Source organism: Trichomonas vaginalis, chromosome IV, assembly GCF_026262505.1.
Source record: "Trichomonas vaginalis G3 chromosome IV, whole genome shotgun sequence".
NCBI classification, from domain to species: domain Eukaryota; phylum Parabasalia; order Trichomonadida; family Trichomonadidae; genus Trichomonas; species Trichomonas vaginalis.
This window is the reverse complement of record NC_067206.1, coordinates 3,364,064-3,387,932: the sequence shown is the minus strand read 5'-3', so window position 1 is coordinate 3,387,932 and position 23,869 is coordinate 3,364,064. Positions and strand designations below refer to the sequence as shown.

At 32.4% G+C, this 23,869-nt stretch overlaps 9 protein-coding genes and 2 pseudogenes across 11 annotated transcripts, besides 5 other annotated features; 1 reads left to right on the top strand and 10 right to left on the bottom strand.

The window, feature by feature from the left end:
• Positions 1-11,241: part of a mobile genetic element that runs on past the window's edge.
• On the bottom strand, positions 356-1,231 carry TVAGG3_0020500 (protein of unknown function, DUF4106 family; the record flags this gene model as incomplete). Its single annotated transcript, XM_001307652.1, has 1 exon — positions 356-1,231. The coding sequence occupies one exon, from the start codon at positions 1,229-1,231 to the stop codon at positions 356-358; it is 876 nt and encodes a 291-aa protein (XP_001307653.1).
• Positions 1,728-2,116, bottom strand: TVAGG3_0020490 (annotated as a pseudogene). The gene has a single exon. A coding segment is annotated over exon 1 (389 nt).
• Positions 3,384-4,223, bottom strand: TVAGG3_0020480 (uncharacterized protein; the record flags this gene model as incomplete). The annotated part of the gene is made up of 1 exon (XM_051220118.1): positions 3,384-4,223. One exon carries the CDS (start codon positions 4,221-4,223, stop codon positions 3,384-3,386), a length of 840 nt encoding a protein of 279 aa, XP_051105104.1.
• Positions 4,228-4,761, bottom strand: TVAGG3_0020470 (protein of unknown function, DUF4106 family; the record flags this gene model as incomplete). Its single annotated transcript, XM_051220117.1, has 1 exon — positions 4,228-4,761. One exon carries the CDS (start codon positions 4,759-4,761, stop codon positions 4,228-4,230), a length of 534 nt encoding a protein of 177 aa, XP_051105103.1.
• TVAGG3_0020460 (protein of unknown function, DUF4106 family) lies at positions 6,775-7,041 on the bottom strand (the record flags this gene model as incomplete). The annotated part of the gene is made up of 1 exon (XM_051220116.1): positions 6,775-7,041. One exon carries the CDS (start codon positions 7,039-7,041, stop codon positions 6,775-6,777), a length of 267 nt encoding a protein of 88 aa, XP_051105102.1.
• Positions 8,041-10,157, bottom strand: TVAGG3_0020450 (annotated as a pseudogene). Its single transcript has one exon. A coding segment is annotated over exon 1 (2,117 nt).
• On the bottom strand, positions 10,271-10,900 carry TVAGG3_0020440 (phage tail repeat-like family; the record flags this gene model as incomplete). Its single annotated transcript, XM_051220115.1, has 1 exon — positions 10,271-10,900. The coding sequence occupies one exon, from the start codon at positions 10,898-10,900 to the stop codon at positions 10,271-10,273; it is 630 nt and encodes a 209-aa protein (XP_051105101.1).
• Positions 11,146-11,241: a terminal%2Cinverted (terminal inverted repeat of Maverick-3 transposon ID:TVAGG3_0020430).
• A 413-nt stretch (positions 11,242-11,654) lies between these two features.
• Positions 11,655-12,616, bottom strand: TVAGG3_0020420 (uncharacterized protein; the record flags this gene model as incomplete). Its single annotated transcript, XM_001307655.1, has 1 exon — positions 11,720-12,616. The coding sequence occupies one exon, from the start codon at positions 12,614-12,616 to the stop codon at positions 11,720-11,722; it is 897 nt and encodes a 298-aa protein (XP_001307656.1).
• Positions 12,617-13,097: 481 nt separating this feature from the next.
• Positions 13,098-19,734, top strand: TVAGG3_0020410 (uncharacterized protein; the record flags this gene model as incomplete). Its single annotated transcript, XM_001307656.1, has 1 exon — positions 13,103-19,582. The coding sequence occupies one exon, from the start codon at positions 13,103-13,105 to the stop codon at positions 19,580-19,582; it is 6,480 nt and encodes a 2,159-aa protein (XP_001307657.1).
• Positions 19,735-19,804: 70 nt separating this feature from the next.
• TVAGG3_0020400 (spectrin binding) lies at positions 19,805-20,950 on the bottom strand (the record flags this gene model as incomplete). Its single annotated transcript, XM_001307657.1, has 1 exon — positions 19,805-20,950. One exon carries the CDS (start codon positions 20,948-20,950, stop codon positions 19,805-19,807), a length of 1,146 nt encoding a protein of 381 aa, XP_001307658.1.
• A 347-nt stretch (positions 20,951-21,297) lies between these two features.
• Positions 21,298-21,908, bottom strand: TVAGG3_0020390 (RNA polymerase II transcription regulator recruiting protein; the record flags this gene model as incomplete). The annotated part of the gene is made up of 1 exon (XM_001307658.1): positions 21,361-21,888. The coding sequence occupies one exon, from the start codon at positions 21,886-21,888 to the stop codon at positions 21,361-21,363; it is 528 nt and encodes a 175-aa protein (XP_001307659.1).
• An 898-nt stretch (positions 21,909-22,806) lies between these two features.
• Positions 22,807-22,836: a terminal%2Cinverted (terminal inverted repeat of MuDR-3_TvMULE3 transposon ID:TVAGG3_0020380).
• Positions 22,807-23,853: a mobile genetic element.
• Positions 23,824-23,853: a terminal%2Cinverted (terminal inverted repeat of MuDR-3_TvMULE3 transposon ID:TVAGG3_0020380).
• Positions 23,854-23,869: the final 16 nt, after the last annotated feature.

The window sequence follows — 23,869 nt, the reverse complement described above, 5'->3', positions numbered from 1 at the left end:
TCGTCAAATCCTTCTGGCATTCCGAGTCCTTCCATCCGACAGGAAAATATTTTCCATCCGACAGGAAAAGTTTTTCCATCCGACAGGAAAAATTTTTCCATCCGACAGGAAAAATTTTTCCAGTTGTCCGTCCGTAAACCATTCAAATTTTCGAAAATTGAGAACTTTTTGGTCGAATTTCAGAAAAATTTTCCATCCGACAGGAAAAGTTTTTCCATCCGACAGGAAAAATTTTTCCTTCCGACAGGACACAAACGGATGACTGACGTTCCTCTTCCTGAATGCCTTCCAAAGCCAGAAGAACCGACAGCCCCAGCACCACAACAGACTTACTAAGACTAAACACTTACATTTTTCAAGCTTGACTTTTTACAATTTGAACTTTGTTCGCGTAGATATGAATTCTGAAAGAAGTATGAGGGTCTTGTATGACTTTGTACTTCTCCCATAATTCATATCTGTCAAACTTACCTGCCATGGACTCTTTCATAAGTTCCATGAAATCGTCTTCGGACAATCTGGGGAAAAGTATTATGTCAGTAAGTATTCTTTTAACATCCTTACTTAAACTCTTTGCTGTCTGTACACATATTACGACTGAAATGTTAAAGTGCCTAAGTTTCTTGAGAATTCGACACATGTCTTGTTCTCTATTCTTTAACAAAGGATGAGAGGCGAAATCATCTAAAATAAGAAGACACCTATGAGGGTACGTTTTCCAATCGTACGATTGCAATTTCTTCGAAATGTATTCTATCTCTTTCTGTTTGTTTCTGAAGTGTTTCTTCTCTAATATTCTCTGCATTTCCTCATTTGGGTCTTTAAACTTAGAATTTATATACTCATTTATAGCATTATATTTCAAAACTCTTCTTTGGTACTTCTTTATCCAATCTAACAACTCAGTATCCTTTATACATACTAACTTAGACTTCTTTATAATATCTTTGAACGAATTAACGGTTTGGTCAAATTGACCAGAAGTACTACAAATTACTACTAACTCATAGAATGGGTTCTTCTCATCTAGTTCTTGTTGTTGTGCAGCCATTTTAAGATAAGTGAAAGTCTTACCCGACCCAGGTGGTGCAATTAGACCTGTTATACCATTCTGAGCAAATAAGAACTTGTCATGTATGGGTTTTATCTGAGCATTTTCCAACTTCCTCTTGTTCTTGTTTAAAACATTCTCAAATTTCTTGTCAATGTCAGCAAACTTTTTTTCTAACATATTTTTAGAAAAATTAAAATTTTTATCTTTTAGAAAATGTCTAGCGATTCGCTATCTATATTCGAGACAAACTTTTTGACAGCAAAACATCTGTCGACCATAAAATCTTACATAGTGTAAACAAGAAAGGTGAATTTGTTCTAAAGTTCTGTTTCTGGGAATATGACAAGAACCATAAAACATTAAGCAGAGCAGTCTTAAAATTTGTCAATGACAGACTTGTTGACAGAGATGACGCCGATTGGAAAGATGAAGTCCAACAAAAGTTCTTAGAATGCAAAGAAGACACATGCGCTGTTCTTGAAGATGAAATAGAAAACAGAATAGATGAGCTATTAAAGGACAAAGAACTTTTACATAAATATGGTTCTGAGAAATTTGACGTCTCACCACCAGAAAGAGAAGAAGAGAGAAAAGAAAGTAGAAGAAGAGAAGAAAGAACCAGAGCCAATTCCACCGAAGAAGAAATTTGACATGTAAAAATAAAATTTTATTTTTAGAACATTTCTGGGTCAATGTCAATGTTCTCTTCCTCTTTAGGAGCAAACACCGGCTTAGACTCTAAAATCTTTTACCCAATTTACCTTGAACTTCTACAACTTTAGACTCATAATATTCATAGTCGTCTGTCTTCTTTGGTTCATAAGGTATAACAAGTTTGTATGCTTTGCCTTCTTTAAGGTTTGAAAACCTTCTGTCAAAACTTTCTTTGACTGTTAACAAACCTTCTATGTCTAAGTCTTCAAATTTCGCACCATTTTTAGTCACAATAGCAAACTTAACTGGTTCGATGTTCCAAACTTTGCTGAATGAAGACTTTTCAAAATGGTAGAAGTAAACATTCAAATATGTGAATGGGTCTAGTTCTTCTTTAAGTCCTGACATATACTTGTTTACTGAGATGAATTTTGTCATCTTTTCTATCGGATAAAAAATATTTTTTTTAAAAATTTACTCAGAAAAATTTTTCTTTGTATATACACCATTCTGAACATCTAAAAGACTTTTGACATTTGCCAAGAATGTACGTTTAGAAGCTGCCATATAACCATATTCTTGACAATATTGTTTATATTCATCATATAAAGACCTTTCATCTAATGACACAAAGTCAGTTTCATATATGAACAGTTCATATACACTCTTGTTTGCTTCTAACAATGTTTGTCTCTCTTCGGTATGTGGAATTTGTCTTGGATTGAACTTAGAATATCTAATGTCATGAAATATGAGAAAAGTGGTTGTAAAAGTCAGATGTCAAACATTCTGACAAAGCGTCAAATATTCAGTATCTTGCATATGAGAATCTGACGTTCTGACAACTACATATCTTCTGTCGGAACTTTCTAACTTCATCGGAACAGCATTGTTTGAAACCATAATGAAGTTTGCAACATTCTCACAAACTCTTTGGTCTTATACTTTCTTTCAACAACTCCAACTTTGTCTGTTTATAAGACTCTTCAAAGCATCTGAGTTCAAAATTTTTGTTGTATCTATACTTTGGAAGTTCATTGCAAACTATAAGTTTCATATTCTCAATTGAAGAGTTAAATTTACCACAAATGTTTTCTAAGTTTGTCATATTAGGGTTCGAATAACCTTCTAACAGTTTGCACAAGATATCTGTAAAGAATGTGTTCTTACCTGTTCCTTGTTTTCCAATTATAATGAGAGCAGTTTCATTTTAGCACTTGGATGTTGTAAGATGTTTGCAAACCAAATAAGATATACTCATAAACCTTTTCGTTTTCCATTGCATATAATTTCTTTGACATGGTCTAACCAAGCTTCTATAATATTTTCTTTCCATTCTACTTGTTCATATTTATATCCAGTGAAGATAGAATAGAAGTTTGGAGAAGGTGTATAGAACTTTATACCTCGAACTGAAAAATCTTCTAACTTTGACAATAAGATATCCCAAGCATCTAACATCTTCATGCCAACTTGTACGACTTTTATTTTCTTAAGTTTCTGTCTACATTCTTGTTCAGACACTATTGTTGCTCTTGGTTTGTTAAAGACAACATCCCATTCTTTCATGACATAACATTCTGGGGCAGAGTCGACATAAATGACTAAACGTTTCAAATTCTCGACTGCTTTGTTATAGTCTCGAAATGGACACATATTTCTGAATGCTTGGAAGTCATAAAAATCTGAAACATCTATTTGTTGTTCTTGAGCTATAATATTCTTGACTTTGTTGTTCCATTTGTTGCATTTGTTGTTCTTGAGCTATTTGTTGTTGAAGTTGTTCTTGTAATACAATACTTTCACCGGTTGCATCTTCCAATTCGAAACTTTCTGCCGTCATTGACAAATACATAGGACATAAAAGTTTTACAGGAACAAAGTTTGCGTCAACTAATGTCAACGTTATACTTGCCAAAGTGTTTGAGTTCACTAAGGTTGAAAATTCTGCATTCGAATGAACAATAGGCAAACCAGCAGAGAAAGTATTGTTTATACGCATAAGTATCTTTTGGTCATAATAGTTTCTGTCGACATTCGAATAACACTTTGAACCTAAGTTTGAAACAATATATAAGATTGGTGTGCTTAATGTCAATGGAATAGACATTCCTTGTATGACACCTTTTCCTGTTATAGGAAACTGTTGGTAGTAAAAACCAGAAATAAGTTTTGTATTATAGCTCATATCGTTTATAGTAAACTCAGTCGGACATCCAAACATAATGAAACCTGCTCTAGTTGCAGCACATGTTACACCTGTACTTAAAGTATTAAATAAGTCAACAAAACCTGTTGGTGGTATATCTGAATAAGTATCTTCATAGGAGTATTTTTTACCATTCACAACAATAAAGTCTTCTGGTGTCAAAAGAGCAAAACAGGCTTTAGTCGTCATTGTGTTTAAGGTTAGTTTACAATATCGTCCTTGAGGACTTTGTAAGTTTGTTGTTATAGAATTATATGACTCAGGGTTTTTAGTCGTAATAGTATAAACCATTATGTCTTCTGCCATTTACTTAGCAAATAAACTTTAATGAAATGTTGTGGTCGTCAAATATTTTTATAACGTCTGGGAAACTATATTTTAAGTTCAACGTTTCACCTCCTTTCATAACGTATATCTTGTCAATGACATTATATGAAACACCACAGCAACTAATGTCGGGTTCTATTTCTTTGATGTTTATATCGTCTGCCTCTGTCAAAAGTTTCAATAGTTCTTTCAAAACTTCATGAGGTGCAGTGACATATGAGTTCACTTTTACAGGGTTGTGTTCGACCAAGTTTAACATTATACTTAAAGCTTGACAAATCTTCTCCTGAGTTTGAAGTTTGTCTTTCAGTTGTTGGTAGTCGTTTCGAATATCTGCAACAGAACTTAAGTCTCTGTTAACTTCAGGATATGTTGGTTCTTTTACAGGAACAATTGTTATACCATCTTCGTCTTCGTATGGTTTCCCCACTTCAACATCTCTGTCTTTGACATTGACAACAACACTTTGACTGTTTGTTTGAGTTGGTGAATTTAACTTCACATCTGCCACCGCCATTAAACCTTTTGAAACACTTACGCTTCTATTTTTCGGAAATGACATTTTACTTAGAATAAAAAGATGGACGTATTCGGATATCTCTTTGAATTGAAGCAGAACAAAGTTTACACACACAAACAATACAAATACATTGACAGAATAGTTCTTTATACAAACAATGGTAAATGTTATAGAATAGCAATATTTGCTGAACCAAAATATTTTCATAAAGCAAAGAAAGTTGGTATAACCGAAATGGTGAAAGTTCTTGAAGCAGACAAAAATATAACTTCAAAACTGACCGATATTACTAAAGGAAAGTTTATAATACAGTATTATGTCAAAACAGGTGTCATAACTATTTACGATGGTGAGAAAAGTGTCAAAGAACAACTTACTGACCTGCTGCCAAAATCTGCTCGATGGAAGCTGTCGTTATGCCAATCTGAGGAGCCCCAGCAGGTTTCATCGAACGAATCTTCAAAAGAGCATCTTCCGTGAGAGTGCTATTGGTTTTGTAAACTTCTTTGCTCTCAATTCATCTGGACCGTCTCTGTCACCAGTATATTGTATTTGAACTGTACCAACAGTTGAAATACCACCCATAAAGTCTTCTGAGTCAGCAAATGGAATGCCAAGCCAAAAGTTTGAACGGTCTCCATTTGTATATTGAGTTTTTTGACCTCCTGTATGAGTCCATACTTTCACATATGCATAATAGAACTTTGCATCTCAGGGTTAATAGTTGTTGTGAAGTTGTTGTTAAAGTTCATAGCATCTAATGTCAAGTTGTATGACCTCATATCCTCAACTGTGGAATATTCTTCTCTTGGATAATATTTGCCATCTATGTTTATATGATATTTAATACCAGGGTTGTAGAAACAAGAATAGTCATTTATAGTTCGTCTGAACAGTACAAACATAGTATCTGCATGTTTCATTGCAGTTGTTAAAGCAATATCCGTTCTTGCACCTGGGTCAGCACTTTGGTTTCCAACTTCACCTGCAAAGTCTTTGACAGATATTTGGTGTATAGGGAACATAAGTGGAACTGCAATATATTTGGCAGCTAAAGCATTTGAAATATCTGGGTCCAACATATAGACTGCAAGTCTGCTTTCTATTCTCTTGCATTCAAACTTTTCGCATGTGAACTTAACTGGGTCCCAAGCAGTTCCAGCAGCATTGAAATAATAGTTTACTTCATTGTTGAAGTTTGAGAAACCAAAGTCTAAGTCAACTTTGTCTTTGCAAAATTCGGCGAATGACGTTTGATTTGTTCCCTTTACGTCTGTAATGCTGAATGGGTCTTGTGTTGGTGCAATGACTAAGTTATTTTTGCTTGGAGTAAGTTCGATAGAAATTTTTCCTGCCCAGTTTGGCAAGTATCTTAAAAACCTGAAGATGAGGAAAGATGACAAAGGAACTCTAAGTTTCAGTTTTACTTTAGTGGCAGCAGTTCCATCTGAACCAGAAAGGTTAACATAAACTCCTGGAACGTTAGGGTCAAGTCTTCTTATTTTCTCAATATTTGCATACTGGTCTGTTTGTTCTCTAGCTTGTGGTTGTACTGAGTTTCTCAAAGCGAACCATTCATAGTTTGCCCATGTTACTGTTTGAACTAAGTCAGAGTTAGAATATATCTTATATCCCATGAAAACTTCTGGAGCATATTGGTATCCGACATAGAAAATTCCATTGCAACCTTTCTTGTCAGACAACTTGGCAGAAGGTTTTATTTCAATGTCTTGTTCCACGTATAAGAATGAGTTGTCAATAGAAATAATGTGAAACCTGTCGCATGCAATATCTACTGTTGTTGAAGAACCTTCACCAAACTCACCTACGTTTCCATAAGAAACAGCAGTTGTATATTCGTAAGTTCCAGGAACTATTTCTGACCTTCTAATGGCATTGTCGCATTCGTTATACCATTCGGAAACATTTCCGTTCATGGCATCCAAAACTGTTGGCGTTATATTCTGAGCGGCGTACATTTCATATGGGTAAAATATAGAATAGTTGGATTTATATGTCATAATAAAACCCACTCGGACCAAGCTTTACTTTCTTCCTGACTGAATTTTTAACTCTTCTTTTTCCTTCATTGCCACTACTTTCACTAGATGAAGTTACTTCTTCACTACTTTCACTTTGTTCTACTCTTCTCTTCTTCTTTGGTGTCGCTTTTGGTAACTTGCCCTCTGCTTTAAGTTGTTGCATCTTTGCCTCATGTTCACCTAGTATGTTGTAAATTTCCCATGTCCTTTTTGCCTTTGGGCTCTGGTCGCCCATCTCAGGTAACCTATATCCTAGAAAGATTTTGTCATAGTTTGTATTTGAGTCTTCGCGTATTGTTTGCATGACTCTTTCCTGAGTTTCCGGTTCAAGCTCTTCAAACAGAGCTTGTCCATATGGAATAAGCTCGTTTCCAAATATATGTTTTTGTAGCCATTCTGGTTTTCTTTCATGTTACCAATAATATCTTTTGTGAATGGAAAGCTTTTACCCAACGTTTCAGTCTTGCGTCATTTATTTCTGTAGTTGGTTTTATTTTGTCATGGAACATGTTTTTCAATACTAACATTTCATTTGGTACTGTCCATTTGAGTTTTCTTAAATATTCATCCCTTCTCGGTTCATTGTCTGCAAAGTAAGTTTTTATGACATTTTGCAAACTTTCGTTTGCAAGGTCATGTACAATAGGTTCTCTTCCTTCTCTCTCCCTAAATCTCTTTCTAAACTCTTCACCAAATATACCATCTCTATGGTTCTGTGTAGTTCTTTGAGATAAATGTTCTAGAACGTCAGGTGTTATATTTCCATCAGCCATGTTCATTTCATACTGGTTCAAAATATCTGCATCTTTCATATCTTTCAATGGCATTAAAGCCGCGCTGAAAATACCAGCTACATCTGGTTCACCATTCACTTCCATTGCGTCTACAACTTCTTGGAATTGTGGTTGTAAGTTTATGAACCACCTATCCGGATTAGCTTTATGACCCCATCTCATTGTAGTTCCATCGTCTGCAGAAACAAAAGTAGGTTTGTTTCCATATTGGCTAGGTTCTGAATGAACTTTAAACAATGTTTCATTTCTATATGTTTTGTTGAAATTTAACCTTTTATTTTCACCGAGTTCAGCCAAAGATTGAACGTTATATGGTCGTAAGTAAAAGGATTATTGTATTTGCGTACATTATCTTTCAGTACTTCCATTCTATGCTGAATATTTTCATCTGATGTTGGAGTCTTTTGTATGTCGGTAAACATTTTTCGATATTCTTTCTACTATGTCAGCCGAATTTTTCTTAGACTCTTGGAAAGATTCCATATTCCCTCATACACTTGTTGAGGGTCAAGATTTTTCGGCTGTTCCAAATCTTCATCTAGTTCTGTGAAGTTAGTTTCCAAAGGAGGGATTTGTTCGTTTCCTTCTGGCTCTTCTAGCTGTTGTTGCTGAACTATTTCTTCCATGTCTGGTTGTATCTGAACTTCTTCCTGTGGAGTTTCTTGTACCTCATCTGCTGGCATTTCATATATTCCGAGACCGTTTTTAACAAATTCCCTTTCTAAGTCATCCGGACTCATAAGCCTTTCTTCTTTCGTTCCGTCTCTATTTTTTACGCGTTTCATGAAGAGAGTTGAATTATCATTTAGCTCTGACATCAAATATCTCGGAGTAAATTCATTCATGTCATTTGGATGATATGCTATTAAATCATATCCCTTAGCGAGCTTGTATTTTCCAGGTTTGAGATTATATCCGATTTTATGCTGAACCATAAGCTAAAGGTTCGGGTCAGTATTTCCTTCCTTGAACTTTCTAATAGCTTCTTTATATCTGTCACTAAAGTCAAGAGTATCTGGGTAACCATAATTTCCTTAAGCATTTTTAAGAATTCTTGGTTTCCTTTTTCTCTACTTCTTTTATGTCTTTGCTCTGTTTGTTGTTGTTGTGCAGGGTTTTGAACTGTTGGTTGCTGTGCTGGTTGTGGAGGTGGTTGTTGTGCTGGATTTTGAACTGTTGGTTGCTGTGTTGGTTGTGGTTGTTGTGTTGGTTGTTGTTGTGCTGGATTTTGAACTGTTGGTTGTGGTGCTGGATTTTGAACTGTTGGTTGTTGTGTTGGTTGTTGTGTTGGTTTTGGTGCATGCCTGTGTCTGTGTCCATGTGACGATGTAAATGTTTTAGGTAGTCCTGGTGCAGGTGCTTCTCTTGGAGGGTTTGGTGGTATATAAGTTCCACCAGCTGGCACATATGTTCCATCTGCAGCATAATGTCCTACCCGACTTTTCGTTTTTAAGAAAGCATTTACTAGGTCTGTTTTGGTCTGTTGTAACTCTTTTTCTTGACTTTCCACAACAGTTGCTCTAACGGCGTCATAGGCACTTTGAACTGCCTGTCTCGTTGCTGCATCTGTTATTTTCGTCATATTTTGTGCTACTTCTCTTAACTCTTTGTCGAAACCTTCAGACTTCAGTTTCTTTCCAGATGAGAAATCGTTCACTTGTTTCACCTTACTATGAAGAGCTTCGAAGGCATTCTTAAAGTCAGCATTCATTAAAGCTTCATTTGAACTGTCTTCATCCGCTTGTATTTTTGTCCTTATTGACCCTATAAGTTGGGCTGCTTTGGCGTTGGCTTGGGCATCTAACCAGTCATTATTAGCTTTTATATATTCTGCGCTTTTCATTGCCTTTTGCATGGCTGCGTCGTTATTTTTACTTTCTTGTGCTAAGTTTTCATACTGTACGGTTTGGTTTTGCAACTGTAAAAGTTTTTCTGCCTTTACATTTGCTTCAACTTCTTTTTTATACTCATCGCTATCCATATATGTCTTCATGGCTTTTTGTTTTATCTCTTCATCTTTCAGTACTTTATATTGAGTAGTATGGTTTTTCAAATTTATAACATCTTGTTCCATTTTTGCTACTTCTGCTGCTTTTTCTGACACTTTTTTCGCATATTCCTCTGTACTTAGTTCTTTCAGTTGTTCTTCTTTCTTCTTTTTCTCTACGTTTAACTCATTGAGTTTCTTTGTGTGTCTGTCATATTCTAGTTTCTTTTCGTTTTCACTTATTTGTTTCTGTATGTCTATGTTTGACTTTTTGACATCTGTTATTTGATTTTTGAGTGAACTCAAATTCATTTGACTTTGAGGGTTATAAGCTGTTCCGTCTGCAGCTCCACCATAGCCTGCCATTTTCGCTAAAAGTGCCGCTCTTAAACCTCCACTCTGTGCACCAATAACTCGGTTTAAAAGCATAGGGTTGCTTGACATTTGTTGCAACATAGTGGGGTCATTCATCATTTGTTGTTGCAACTGTTGTTGTGGTGTTAGTTTTACTATTGGATGTTTCAATGCTCCCTTCCTCTTACGTATATTCTTACGTAGCTTACGTGGCATTTTAAGTGAAGTAAAAAAACGGTTTTTGACAGATGTTTATATGACACTATTTGTTCAGCACAAAAAACTACTCAGTCAAAGTGTTGCCAGTTTTGTAAAATAACCGTCTTATCTCATTCTATAAGGGGGAAAAGGCTTCTCAAAGTCCAGTCTACTTGGTATTGAAAATCCCATGTGTTATAGAACGGTGGGTCCACTATAAAGAAAACATTTTCCTTGTCTTTATATTTTTCATACAACTCTGTCCAATGACATCTCACAAACTCTATACCCTCAATATATTTTTCTATGTCCTCTTTGAAAACATTTGTATAGTTAAGATATAAAACTTTTGACATAAGTGTTTCAATGTCATGAACTCTTATAGCACCACTATATAATAGTCTAGCAGATATACTATCCCAGTCTATATATTCTGCTTTTTTCAAAACCTCTCTCACAATATCTTTCTTATCTAATGGTATACGTTCCATCTTACCTATAGGTATCTTTTCTTTTAACTCTTTCAATATATTGTTTGTGTCTGGAATATGTTTGGGACGGTCCATATAGTTGTCGAAGTCATTGCATATAATCTTTGAGTCTGGGAATATTGTATGGCACAAATGGGATATATAGAAACTTCCACCGAACAAATCTACAAATGTTAGACCATTCGGTAGTTTCTTAAGTTCTCTCAATATAATATCTTTACATCTACTCTTATTTCCAAAGAACGGTAACGGTGGTTTTGTAAAATTCATTTATATATAATAATAAAAATGTTTTTACTCGAAAAGTGACAGAAAAGTGACAAAACATGAAAACATATATATTTTGTGAAAAGTGACACAAAAAGTGACATTTAAAAAGTGACACCATTAATATGATGTAAATAACAACGGTTTTGGTTTTGTCACCGGCTGGTCGGCTGGGGTTCGGTCCTCCTCTTGGGTCTTGGGCAAAATTTCTTATGGGCTAGAGGGCGCAACGCGCCTGGAAGCCCTCCGAATAAAAACTTCATTTATACTAAACATCTTCGGGGCTAGAGGGCGCAACGCGCCTGGAAGCCCCACTACCTTTTTTTTTCTCTTTATTATTTTTTAGTCATTTAAAAATAATTTATTTTTAGTAATTCGATGTTTTTAGATAAAATTCAAATTCAATTGAAGATTTTGTTGAGAATTACTGCTTAAAGTAATAGAATAACCTACATAATTATCAATGAAATACTGAATGACTCTAAATAAATTAACATTATGAAGAAATATAGCAAAATTAGATTTGATCGCTCAATTACTTAAAAATAAGATATATGACATGGTGAACTTTTAATAGTATTACCTACTCATTGCAGCGTTTGATGAATGGGTATCAATGGCGTTATTTCTTATAAAATTTTGAGATTTTTCCCAACAAATTCTAAAATGATTATGATTGAATGAATTTAATGTTTGATTATAGTATTACATTGGTATATATTAGAGGAATGTTGATAAATTCATTAGAAAAATGCAAAAATTTGATAGAACAAACATTAGTATTTAATCTATGTATAAAAATTATATAATAGTTAATTCCAATTATGCCAATGACAAGCGGAATTTTGATAAAGGAGAAGATTTTTCGGGAATGAACAAAATACAAATCAAAAACAGTGAAAAGATGTAGAAAACACCAGAAACTAAAAACAATGATATAGCAACATCTTCTGACTTGTTTGAACACTTTTCTATCGTAACAAATCCAAGTTGGTTGTTTAGCATCAATCCGCCCATAGAATTCATCGAAGGGATTGAGTAAACGCCACAGTCTGCACTTTTCTGTGATTGCCTCTCTACTTTTGAGGACATCTGTAATTTTAATTCAGAACCACCGCAATTTGAGTATTGCATGAAGTATGGACTTGAAAAATCTAATTTGTAATGATTATTTGCTGGCGTGGAATATACAGGTTGCTTCAGTTTGGCTTTCATCTCTCTGAAACCTTGGAAAACGTTTAGATGCATCTTTTCAATAGCATAGAAGTTTAGACTGCAATTTGTGCTATTTGATGTAAAGCTTCCGTAAAGTTCATGAGAATAAGCATTAGATTGTGGAAAAACACAGATTTTTGAACTTGGAGTAGTTGTTTCACTGTTAAAACGAATTGACTTATCAGCAGAGAAATGAACACTTGAACGGCCACATAAGGTAGTTGGAATTAACCAATAATACATTTGAACAATGGAATTTTTGAAGGCTTTGAATGTAATATTTGATCGAGAGACTTGCATGTATTGGTCCTTATATACAGTAAAAGCCTTTTGCTGTTTATCTTTTGTGATTTTAATACGAATTTTATCTGAAGGTTGGAATATTAAATTGTAGCCATTAGGTATAGAAATAGTAACATCGGAGAAATTCAATTTGAGAGACTGAAATTGGATCGATGATTTCAAACATTTGGCCAATCCGAAAAATAAAACCAATATCACCATTTTTTTTTCTTGATATTGTAACCGACTTTTTATTACAGACAACAAGTTTGTCTATTAAAATATTATCTTTAGAAACAAAGATTTCTCTGACTTTTGTTCAAGAACTCCCAATATTTGATGAATTCAATTTTTAAATTAAGATCAATTGGTAATTACATATCATCATCATGCATAAAACTTGTTAATTGATAATGTATCTCAAAATTGCACTCAAATGTTGGCTTCCTTTCGGATAATGATTCAATAAAACAGACAAATTTGCTTGAAACTTATTACCTCAATCAAACACTAAATGAAGAATTAAATGATAGCTATTTGAATCGACAGTTTTAATAAATTATCTTGGATATCGAAAGATTTAGAGGGATAATTAGATTTTGTTCAATAAAAACAATTTGCAATTCCATTCTCAGCACATTATTAAAGATTTCAGAAAAATTCAGATAAAATTTGCTCAACGACATCAAAAAATATAAAATAACGTTTATGAACGAGTCTAAAGGGAAATCCCCTTTGACTTCGCGTTCTAACCTAACAAAAATAAGAGGGCTACAAGATGTTGAATCAATTCCAAAGAAAACTAATAAACAAGACTCGTTATTACCTAATGGATGGTTTTATGATGAAACAAAACAAGAAGACTTTTGGAAAGACATGGAAAATGAAAGAAATCCAATCAATATGGAATCACTAGAACTACAAAATAAGAAAACCGAGAATATCAACAATATAGGCGATAGTTCTAAGAAAATTAATTCGATACTCAAGTCATTTGATAACATTGATGAAGACGTGTTAGTTCAAATGCTAGAAATATCACCCGAAATGAATCAGAATGGCGATGTAAACACAGATGCAATTCTTGATTCAACAAAAACTCAAGTTATTCAATATTGTCAAGATATGTTAGATGTAAAAAAGAGTCAAGATACATTATTCGGTTCTCTTAAGAAATGGTTTCAAGTTCTTGAAAAAAACGAATTATTTTACAAAAAAGAATATGAAAACACACAAGATGAACCAGATATTCAAGAAGTATTTATGCAATTCGACCAAATAATGTCAGAATTATCCACAAATTCAGAAAAAATTACGTATATTCATCATGATATTACAGATACATGGCAAAAACAAGCAGTTGCTCTGAAGAAAGAAGTAATACAGAAAGATATACAGATCCATCAATTAACAGAATCAATTGAACAGTTAAATCAATTAAATAAGCGAAATGCAAAGAACAAAAAGCTCCAAAACGAGAAACTCAAAGAGAACGAAATCAAACAGTCAATGCTAGATAACTACATCAAACAAGTTGAAGAACAAAAAAATCAAATTACAAAATTAAAACAACAGCTGTTGAATCTGGAAGCATCACGTGCAGCAAATAGTGTTAATTTCAATTCAACACCAAGTTCTTTTGATCCAAACCAAACAAATGTCGATCAAATTAAATTAGAATGCGAAGCTAAAGTAACAATGCTTAAACAGAGAATACAACAACTAGAAGAGGAATCACAGACATTCAACAACAAAATACAAGCAGAAAGACAAATCCAAAAAACAATTGAAAAAGAATCAAATTTAAAAACGAAGAAAATCGAAGAAATGGAACAAGCATTGCATAAATACATCGAACTTCTACAACTAGAGAAAGAGAACAACATGAATAACCAAAAGATACAGCCGAAAGAAGAGAAGAATGATGTAAATGTTGATGATTTATATTTGCAAATTGCTCAGTTGAAAGAAGGAAATAAAGAGATAGAAAACAAGTACCAAATCGAGATGAACAACATTAAAGAAATAGAAAGACAGAAAGCAGCACATGAAAGACAAGTCCTTATAGCAGCAATGAACTCTAAAGGAACAGAAAAGAATGAAATAATTCAAGAAATTGTGAAAAATTATGACAAAAAATTTGAAACACAAAAACAAGAGTTCGACAAAATCAACACAGATATTTCGAAGAATTTAGGAAATAGAATTTCTTTGTTAACAAAACAATACGAACAAAGAATCAAAGACTTAAATGAAGAACACACAAATGAAATGATAACTTTACAAAATACTTTAAATTACAACATCAGAAAAGCAAAAATAGAAATAAATGAAGAGTTCAACAACAAGTTACAAGATTTTATAAGAAGAAGTAATGAACAAGAAGGCCAGTATAAGAAGACAATACAAAATCTACAAGATAATAATCTAAATCTTAAAAATCAAATCAAAAATTTGTCAGAATTTATTGAAAAAGTGACAGGAGAACAACCAAAGATTAGTTTAACAGAAGAACTACATGTTACGAAATCATTGGACTTAACAAGTGATTTAGAATCGAAATACATGGAAGAATATCTACAAAAAATCAAAAATGAAAAAGAAATTTTGCAAGAAAACTATGAATGGCAAATCAAACAAAATAAATTATATTATGAAGATTTACTTAAAAAAGAACTTCAGAAAAACGCTGCAGAACAGAAAGCTCTTCTTAAAAATGTCATTGATTCTCTGTCTACTGTTAAAATGGAAGGAGAAAACCAATTAACAATTTCAAAAGCAATTGATGATGCTTCGAATGGATTAGTTAAATTAAATGAAACAGAAATGACTAAAGTTGACACAAAAGAAATGATTCCTGTCGAAGAATCCAATAAAAGAATTAAAATCTTCACAGACAGAATTTCTCAATTGACTTTGCAGTTGAATGACAAAAATGATTATTCAAAGGAAATCGAGAGATTAAATAAAAAAGTTGCGTTTTTGGAAAATCTCAAAAAAGGTAACAAAAATCAAGATGAATTTCTGCAAAAAATGAATGAAATGGAACAGAGTCTAAGAGAAGAACTCAGAGAGAAAGATGAATTGATCAAAGAAATGCAAAGAAGTGAGGAATTAAGAGGTTTGTTTTACGGAGACATGTTTGACACAGAAATCTTTTCTCATTCCCCAGTAGATGAATACATTACATTGACAAAGAATGAAACAATAACAAGGAGTCAGCCAGAGATAATATTGAAACAGGAAACTGATAGTTCTCCTCTAGTTAAAACGAAATCAAATGAAGTTTTAATCAAAGAAGAAGTCATTGAAAAGAAATTTGTTCCTGCAAAAATAAAAGTTGTCAAAGATGATGAGACTAAAAAGGAAATAAGAACAATCGCTGTTGTAAAGAACCAAGAAAAAGAAGTTGTCAAAGAAATTGATGACAAAACACCAATCAAACCATCAGATCTAATTGATACAAAAGTAACAGTAAAAGTCAAAAAAGAAAGACCAAAATTGGAAATTTCTGATGTTTTGTTTAGTTTACATAAACCAAGAAGATATGAATTGTTTATTGCTCCAGGAAGTAGAATGGTTCGTCCTAAGATAACATACAGTGAGTTGTTTGGTTTGATACCTGGAAAGAAGCCTCCATTAATGGTATTAAGTGATGATTGGTCTAAAACTGTTTTGGATAATCTCCAAACAACTCTCAAAAACATTTTGTTGGCTCAGAAAGGTGTTGCTGATGATGATAAAGCCAAAGAAGACTTTTTGGGAACAATGAAAGTAGCTTTGATTGATTCAAATGATAGAATCATCGTCAATGATAAAGATTTTGTTACACGGATCGATAAAAGAATTGAAGAAATGAATAAAGAACAAAGTGAAGCAAAACAAAAAACAGATAGTTTATCAAGTGAAGCAATCAAACCAACAAATGAAGTTCCATTTATGGAAGACAACAGTTATATTTACGAACGACCAGCTCCCGAACCTTTGAATTTAGATTTAGACATAAAGGAAATAGATCTTGAAGGTGATACTTTTACTTCTAGTGTAAATGTTTGCTCGGAAATCATTAGATTTGTTAGTAGATACAAAGAGAATGAGCAGTACATTAAAAATGTTTTGGATGGAGATCTTTCTGCTTTCGAAATTTACTTGACAAATCACTTCAAAGAATTTGACCAAGTTTGTCATAATTTCCTTAAAAATTGTTTGGAATCAAACAACTGTTATTCAAAGAATATAACTCAAGCAAATGATCTACAGAGTTTATTAATGAAACTCTTGAAACTTTGTCAAGTTTCTAAAAAGAAGAACATTAGTTTGCAGCAAAAAGTCACTAATTATGAAGCAACTTTGCAACAACAAACTATACAAATACAAGAAGGATTAATTGACAAATTAAAGGATCAAAGTGAGAAAACAAATAATGAAGAAGTCGACAAAATGATGAAGATTAATAAAATCAACGGAATTCTCGAAGCAATTGATAGTTTTGGTTTGGATTTCAATGAGAATGAAGTAACAAAATTAGAAACATTAAAGCAAAAAGTTTCACAACAAGAAGATGTTGATAATTTGTTAGATGAAACTGAAACATTAATTAAAGAAATCAAGCCTCTTTTCTTGAAGAAAGAAAAAATAAACATGGAAAATGAAATGACAAAAGTTACTGACTTGAATCAAGTTCTTGATCACAAGTATAAAAAGTACAAACATGGATACATGGAAGTAATTAATGAACTGAAACAAGTTAAAGTTAAAAACCAAAATTTGGAGAAAAGAATTTTGGCTTTGAATGACAAAATCAAAGAAGAACAAACTTCAACAGAGAATTCGATTTCATTTTACAAGACACAGTTAAATACTTTGAACAGAATTTTCGAAAACTTAACAGATGAAAAGATCAAAGAAAACTTTTCTAAAACTCCATCCGAAATCACAGAAATGATTTTGAAACAAATCAATGACATGAAATCATTGATTAATTTAAACAAGATAGAAAACGAGAATCTTAAGAAACTAAATGAACAAAAATCAGCACAAAATTCTGATTTCGAAGAAATTCAACTCCTCAAAGAAAAAATTCAAGTTTTGGAAGAAGAAAATAAAAATTTAACAAGTTTACAACAGAAAAGTGATAGACAAGCATTATTCCATGAACTTGATCTAGACAAAATGAGAAAAGAGAATGAATGTGAGCAAACATTGTCACAGAACCAGAAGAAACAAATTGACGAAATTCTTTCTGAAAATCAAAATCTCAGAAACGAAATTCTCGAAAAAGACAAAAATTTACAGCAATTAAAGTTCACTTTGAGACAAAAGGATGATCAAATAGATGAACTCAACATAAGAATTGTTTTAGGAGCTTATCATGATACAAAAACAAGAATATCAGAAGGAATTCAAACAACTTTAAGAATTATTTCAAGAAAAAGTGACAAAAATAAAGTTGCAAATTCGAATCAAACCGAAAATCCTCAAAAAGATGTTAAATTCGAAAATGAACCATATTATTACGAAGATGTCGAAATGGACAATGGTCAATTCCTCAGAAGTGGTGGATTTTCATCAGCTTCTTTCACAGATTCATCAGCAATTTTCGACAGTGTTCAAAAAAGTGAATCCGAGAAAAGTAACACTTCACCATTACCAATGTCATCAATTTTAGCAAATTCCAATGATAATGTAAATGATTCAATGCCTAAATTCCATTTGAATTTGAAAACAACGAAGAGTGACAGTCAAGAACTGTTACATGAAGATTCAGTTGAATGGGTAAATTGCGAAGAAGAAAATCCAGAGATTTATGATAAATTCAGTGAAGATTTGATTGATAATTCCAATGAGAAGAATAAGGTAAATGATATCACAAATGATAGTATCCAAATTAATGTCCACAAACCATTAAATTGGAAGATTTCCGACAATGAAAAGAGGAAATCAATTTTAGAACAAATTTCTGATTCAAATAAAAGTAAAATTAAACGACCAATGACTTCTCATCTCCAGAAACCACGTAAGCCATCAATACAGCTTTCTAAAGGAGACCAAGACAAATTAATGATAGGTGAAGTAAGTCCAGGTGTCCGACCACTTAAAGGATACACAGGAAAAGTTACTCCTCCAACACAATTCAAACAGATCTTGAGAATGAAATCTACTCCTCATCCTCAAAATGATTTGGAAGTTTCTCCAATCAAATCAGCAAGAATTCCTATTGATAGTGATAAAAAAGTCACTCCAACACCGAAAACATCGAGAACTTCTTTATCAGAGAAACCCAAAACAAACACTGCCAGATCGAACTATAAAATGGACAATGAAGTCGAGGTAGAAACAATAAGAATTACTAATGTTCAAATAGAAAAAGAGGATGAAAAGAACAAAGAAAAGAAGCCACCAATTGTTTCTTCTCCTTCTTTCCCTCAGTTCGAGAAATTCGAGAAAGTTCCTTTGACTGTAAGAAGTGCACAAAACTATAATTACAACAGAGAAAAGGAAATTAATGAGTTCAAAGTTTTAATACAAAAACTGAGAGAAACAATAAGTAGCCAGAAAAAGACAATCGATCAAAATGAACAACTTTTGAGTGAACTGAAAAAGAAACTCAACGAACAATTATCTAAAAACCAGAAGCTGCAAATTGAAATTGTAAAGAGTGAAGACAAAGCTAGAAGAAGTCAAATCAGATACGATAATTGCAGCCAAAGATTAGAGATAGCAATGAACCAAATTTCATTGAAAGAAGAAGAATTGCAAAACTTGAAGAGAGAGCTGAATAAATTGAAATCATTGACAGCTCCAACAATTTCTGCTTTCGATAGAATGAGGAATGCAATCAAAGAACAGAACAAATTGAAGAAAGAAAACGAGATGAATAAGAAGATTGAAGATATGGTCAACAAAGAAATGAAGAATTCCAATTCAAATGATGTTCAAAGTCATTTGGCAACTTTGCTGCAAAACACTCAAAAATCAGCACAAAGAAATGAAGCAAAATGCAGAATGTGGAGAAACTATGAGAAGAAACAGATAACTGCAGCTTTAGCAGCTTTATCTCTAATTGATAATGGAGATGTCGCTGATAAAGTTACTCAATTCGTTTTATCAAACGATAATGCAAAATTATTCGACTTGTGGTCGAAAAGAAATGCAATTAAAGCATTCGAAAATGAACAACAACCTTAACCATGTGTGATTATTTATAAATGTTTGTTATATTTAATTAATTTTTTAAAATATCATTGCAGATTACAACTGCATCTGTATGAAATTTGAAATACAAATTATTTTCGAAGAACCGAAATGATTGATTTGCGTGGGCATTTTGGAGTACAAATTAATGTAGTTATGATAAAAATTTGATGATTTTTAAAAGATAATTTTTTATAAACAAAAATACAAACAAAATTACCAAGTAGTAATATCAGTTCCAAATTCTAAATGAGCACTAGGATATAATTTCTGCTGCTTAAAGAACAGACGAGCTTCAGTTTTTGTATTAAACAGTTGTGCTTGATTTATATCAAAAACCTTGCCATTTCCTTCTGCCCATCTAAGTATCATGACAAGAGCTTCAATGTTATTACATTGGAGGCATGCTGAGATAGCTTGATTTAAAATTTGATCTGAAATTTCGACATCTTCTAAAATCCATCGGAGAATATCATTATTGAATGTTAAGATTGATTTGTCAATGTATTCATCGGAAATAAATGAAAAATTACACTCATTTTGGAAAATTCTCAAAATTTCAAAGTTTCCTCCTGTTATTACATTGTAAGATAGCCGGAGTAAACGACCAGAATAGATTGGACCTTGGTTATTCAATCGCATCTGTAACATATACTTAAAACAGTTCACAGATCCTATTGAAGCTGCAAAATCAAGATATGATATATATGTTGTTGATATTAATTCACGTGTAAATGATTCTGATAGAAAATCAGGGGGATCAGGGAATAAATTTGATAATAAATCAACATCATCAGTTATAATTGCCCATTCTGGAGTTCCTGGCAACGATCTATAATAAAGACAACTTTTATAATACTCAATATTGTTTTCAAGCTTATCAAGATTTTGCTTGAGTTTTGAAGTGTATGTTCTAAGATCATTCGATAAAAATAGTCGTCTATAAAGGGACACATCATATTTCAAAAGTATCGGAAGAATCATCACTGATCCATTACTAGTTTCTGCGTATTCTGCAACGACATCCTCTTCTGAAATGCATCCAAGATCAATGAGATCATATAGAATTCGATTATTTTCGCTCCATTTTATGAGATTTTGCAATATTACAGTACATAAATCTGATAAACAATTTTTTTCTGAAGACAATGAATCTAATTCTTTAATGAAAGCGGCATACAAAGGACTTTTTCGTGGAAATTGCGAAATGTATTTTGATAATATCGAAGCGATTCGATAAATTCCATTTAAACTTTTTGATATTTCAAGTTCTGAAATGTAAATAGCGTCTTCTCCGATACTAGATTCTGTAAGTTTATCTAGTTTACTCTGAAGCAAAACGCCATCTAACCATGAATGCATTAATTTGAAATTCTGATACAAGAAATATGACTTTGCATAGTGACTTAATTTACCACACAACAGCAAAAGTTATATATATAATAGTTTTTGTCCTCTCATTCATGCTTCTTCCAATAGAATTTTTAGCATCATAGAGATAAACACCAACTGTCATGACATTGAATCAGGATCTCATATTTGACTTAAATTATAAGCTCATACTAAGGAGAGCTGTGAAAATGATATCTCACATGTATTCGTTTATTGATGACACGCTAATCGAAAAGGAATAATAATTAAAGGACAAGTAGATAAAAATATTAATGTAAATAAATAATTCAAATTTTAGAAAAAAAATTGATTCCCATATACCAAGCCATACGACAGTAAAGAATTCATATGGCCTGGGTAGCGCGCGTTGTAGTAAATGTTTACATCCATGGGAATGGGAGTAAACTGCACGACGGAAGAATAATTCTTGCATTCATTGTTGGAGGCATCGGAGACTCATCGGATGACGAGTTTGATGCTTCAATATGCTTTTTGTTTTTCTTTGAGTTCATTCTACGGATCAAACGGCAGCATCTGTTACGGATTGTAACCGAATTGCGTCCTTCGAAATAAGTTGCGATAATTGTCCATTTAGGACCGATTTCGTTATGAAGCCTAAGTAATTTTGCATCTTCGTTTTCAGTCCAAGGAATTTGTTCTGAATTGTTAGATAAGTAGTGATTCCATCTATCACGGCACTGCCTTGCTGTCCTGCATTTCAACAGCTTTGAGATGAGGGACCATTTATTTGTGCCGTGAGTTTGAACCAATTTTTTAAGGGTTTCATCTTCTTCTGGAGAAAACTTGAATTTGTGGCCGCGTGGCATGTCAGACTTGTTAATTTGAATAACACTTTTATCATCTTCGCTTTCTGGCATCATTGCCATTTGAATTGACAGTCCTGCCATGAAAATTTGTCTATCATCCAGTCACTTTTGTTTTTTGAGGACCTCACAATTAACTCCGGCTTTCAATTTAATAAAGCATAAAAATAAATCAGCGATATACGTATTGCAATTTTATGAAAAATCAAAATTAATTTTATCAATTTGATTTTTATCAAATTATTCAGACGCTATTTGCTGTGCATGCCAGAAAATGCAATAATAAATTAAATTCAGATCAATATCGCATTATTTTAAATTTGAAAAACCGTTAGTATGATTATGTCAAAACTTGAATTAACTTCAACATTACATATATCGCTATATTATTCAGAAAAAGTAAATATTTTGATAAAATTTCAAAACGGATAGAAACTGTAATTACGAGTCATTAAATTATATTTTATATTTCAACATTTATAGGATCAAAAAGTTATCCGAATGTAAATTTCTCTCAAAAACTTTTATTTTTCAAACGTACGTTACTTTCAAATCTAAGAAAAATAAAATATAATGTGATCTAAAATTCATTATAAGATGCTTTTATCATGTGATATGAAAAAAATCGTTACAAAATTATTGAACTTTCTCTCCATTTTCACTACAAATCTTCAGCTTTACAGCAACAGTTTGATTCCTTCTGAAGAGTAGTACCATATATCATTCCTCGGATTAGATATCTTTTTTTTGGCTTGATAAAAAAATATTTTTCCATTTTACATCTAAAACTTCTCACAGGCTTATTAACAACAATTTCCATTCAATCCTACGCATCATGAATGGGTATTGCATAATCCTTTCTTCATTTTATATTTCATCATTTTATTTTTCCCATTTGGAATGATTATATTTCGAAACATACATACTATACATTTGTAATACCGTATGACATGTTTTAAACACAATAATTGATTCAATTTGTGATATAAAGTATATTTTTCAGGCAAACACAAATTTTAGCTAAAAGTGACAGGAAAAAAAACGTTTAGTATTAAAAAAAAAAGACCGATGAGAGCTTCGTTCGAAATATAGAGGGAACTGAGAATGCGCAACCATTCTCAGGGAATATTGGATGCTATTCCCGTTCCCTCTGTATGGAAAATTGAGGTTTTCAAAGGGAGTTAAAATAATATCAAATTTATACTAATTTACTTCAAAATACAAAAGTATTTGACAGCTAAAATTAGTTACTTTAGCAAGCCTATCAATACCCTTTTACGATTATTGTTACTTTTTCGAAATAAAAGTAAAAACAAATTTATACTAATTTACTTCAAAATACAAAAGTATTTGACAGCTAAAATTAGTTACTTTAGCAAGCCTATCAATACCCTTTTACGATTATTGCTACTTTTTCGAAATAAAAGTAAAAACAAATTTATACTAATTTACTTCAAAATACAAAAGTATTTGACAGCTAAAATTAGTTACTTTAGCAAGCCTATCAATACCCTTTTACGATTATTGCTACTTTTTCGAAATAAAATAAATTTATTATCAAAAACCTTTTTTTTTCTTAGTAAAAATAAAAATGTTATTTTATATCAAGTTTTTATTCATAAATTTTTATAATGTTGTATAAATTTCATTAAAATTTACGTACATATTAAGGTACTTATCTTAATAATGAAGATTTTATTTTGCAATAATATAAACGAAATTTTTTACCTTATGAACTTTTGATGGAAATATGCAAATTTAAAATAATAAAGAAAGCCGCGAGCGAAGCGATCGGCTTAGTTCGAAGATTTTGATTCAAATCTTTGCTGATCTGTAATTCGCGGAAGCCGCGAGCGAATCGAGCGGCTTAGGTCTAAGATTTTGATTCAAATCTTTGCTTATATTCCTTAAATTCTTTATGAAACTCGCAACAGTTCCATAAAAAATTTTAAATTCTAAACTGTCGAAATTACCGATCGGTAATCACACCCTTCACGGGTGTGTCACTTTTTACAGGTGTGTCACTTTTAGCTAAAATTACCCCTACTCATATTTTTCACAGCTT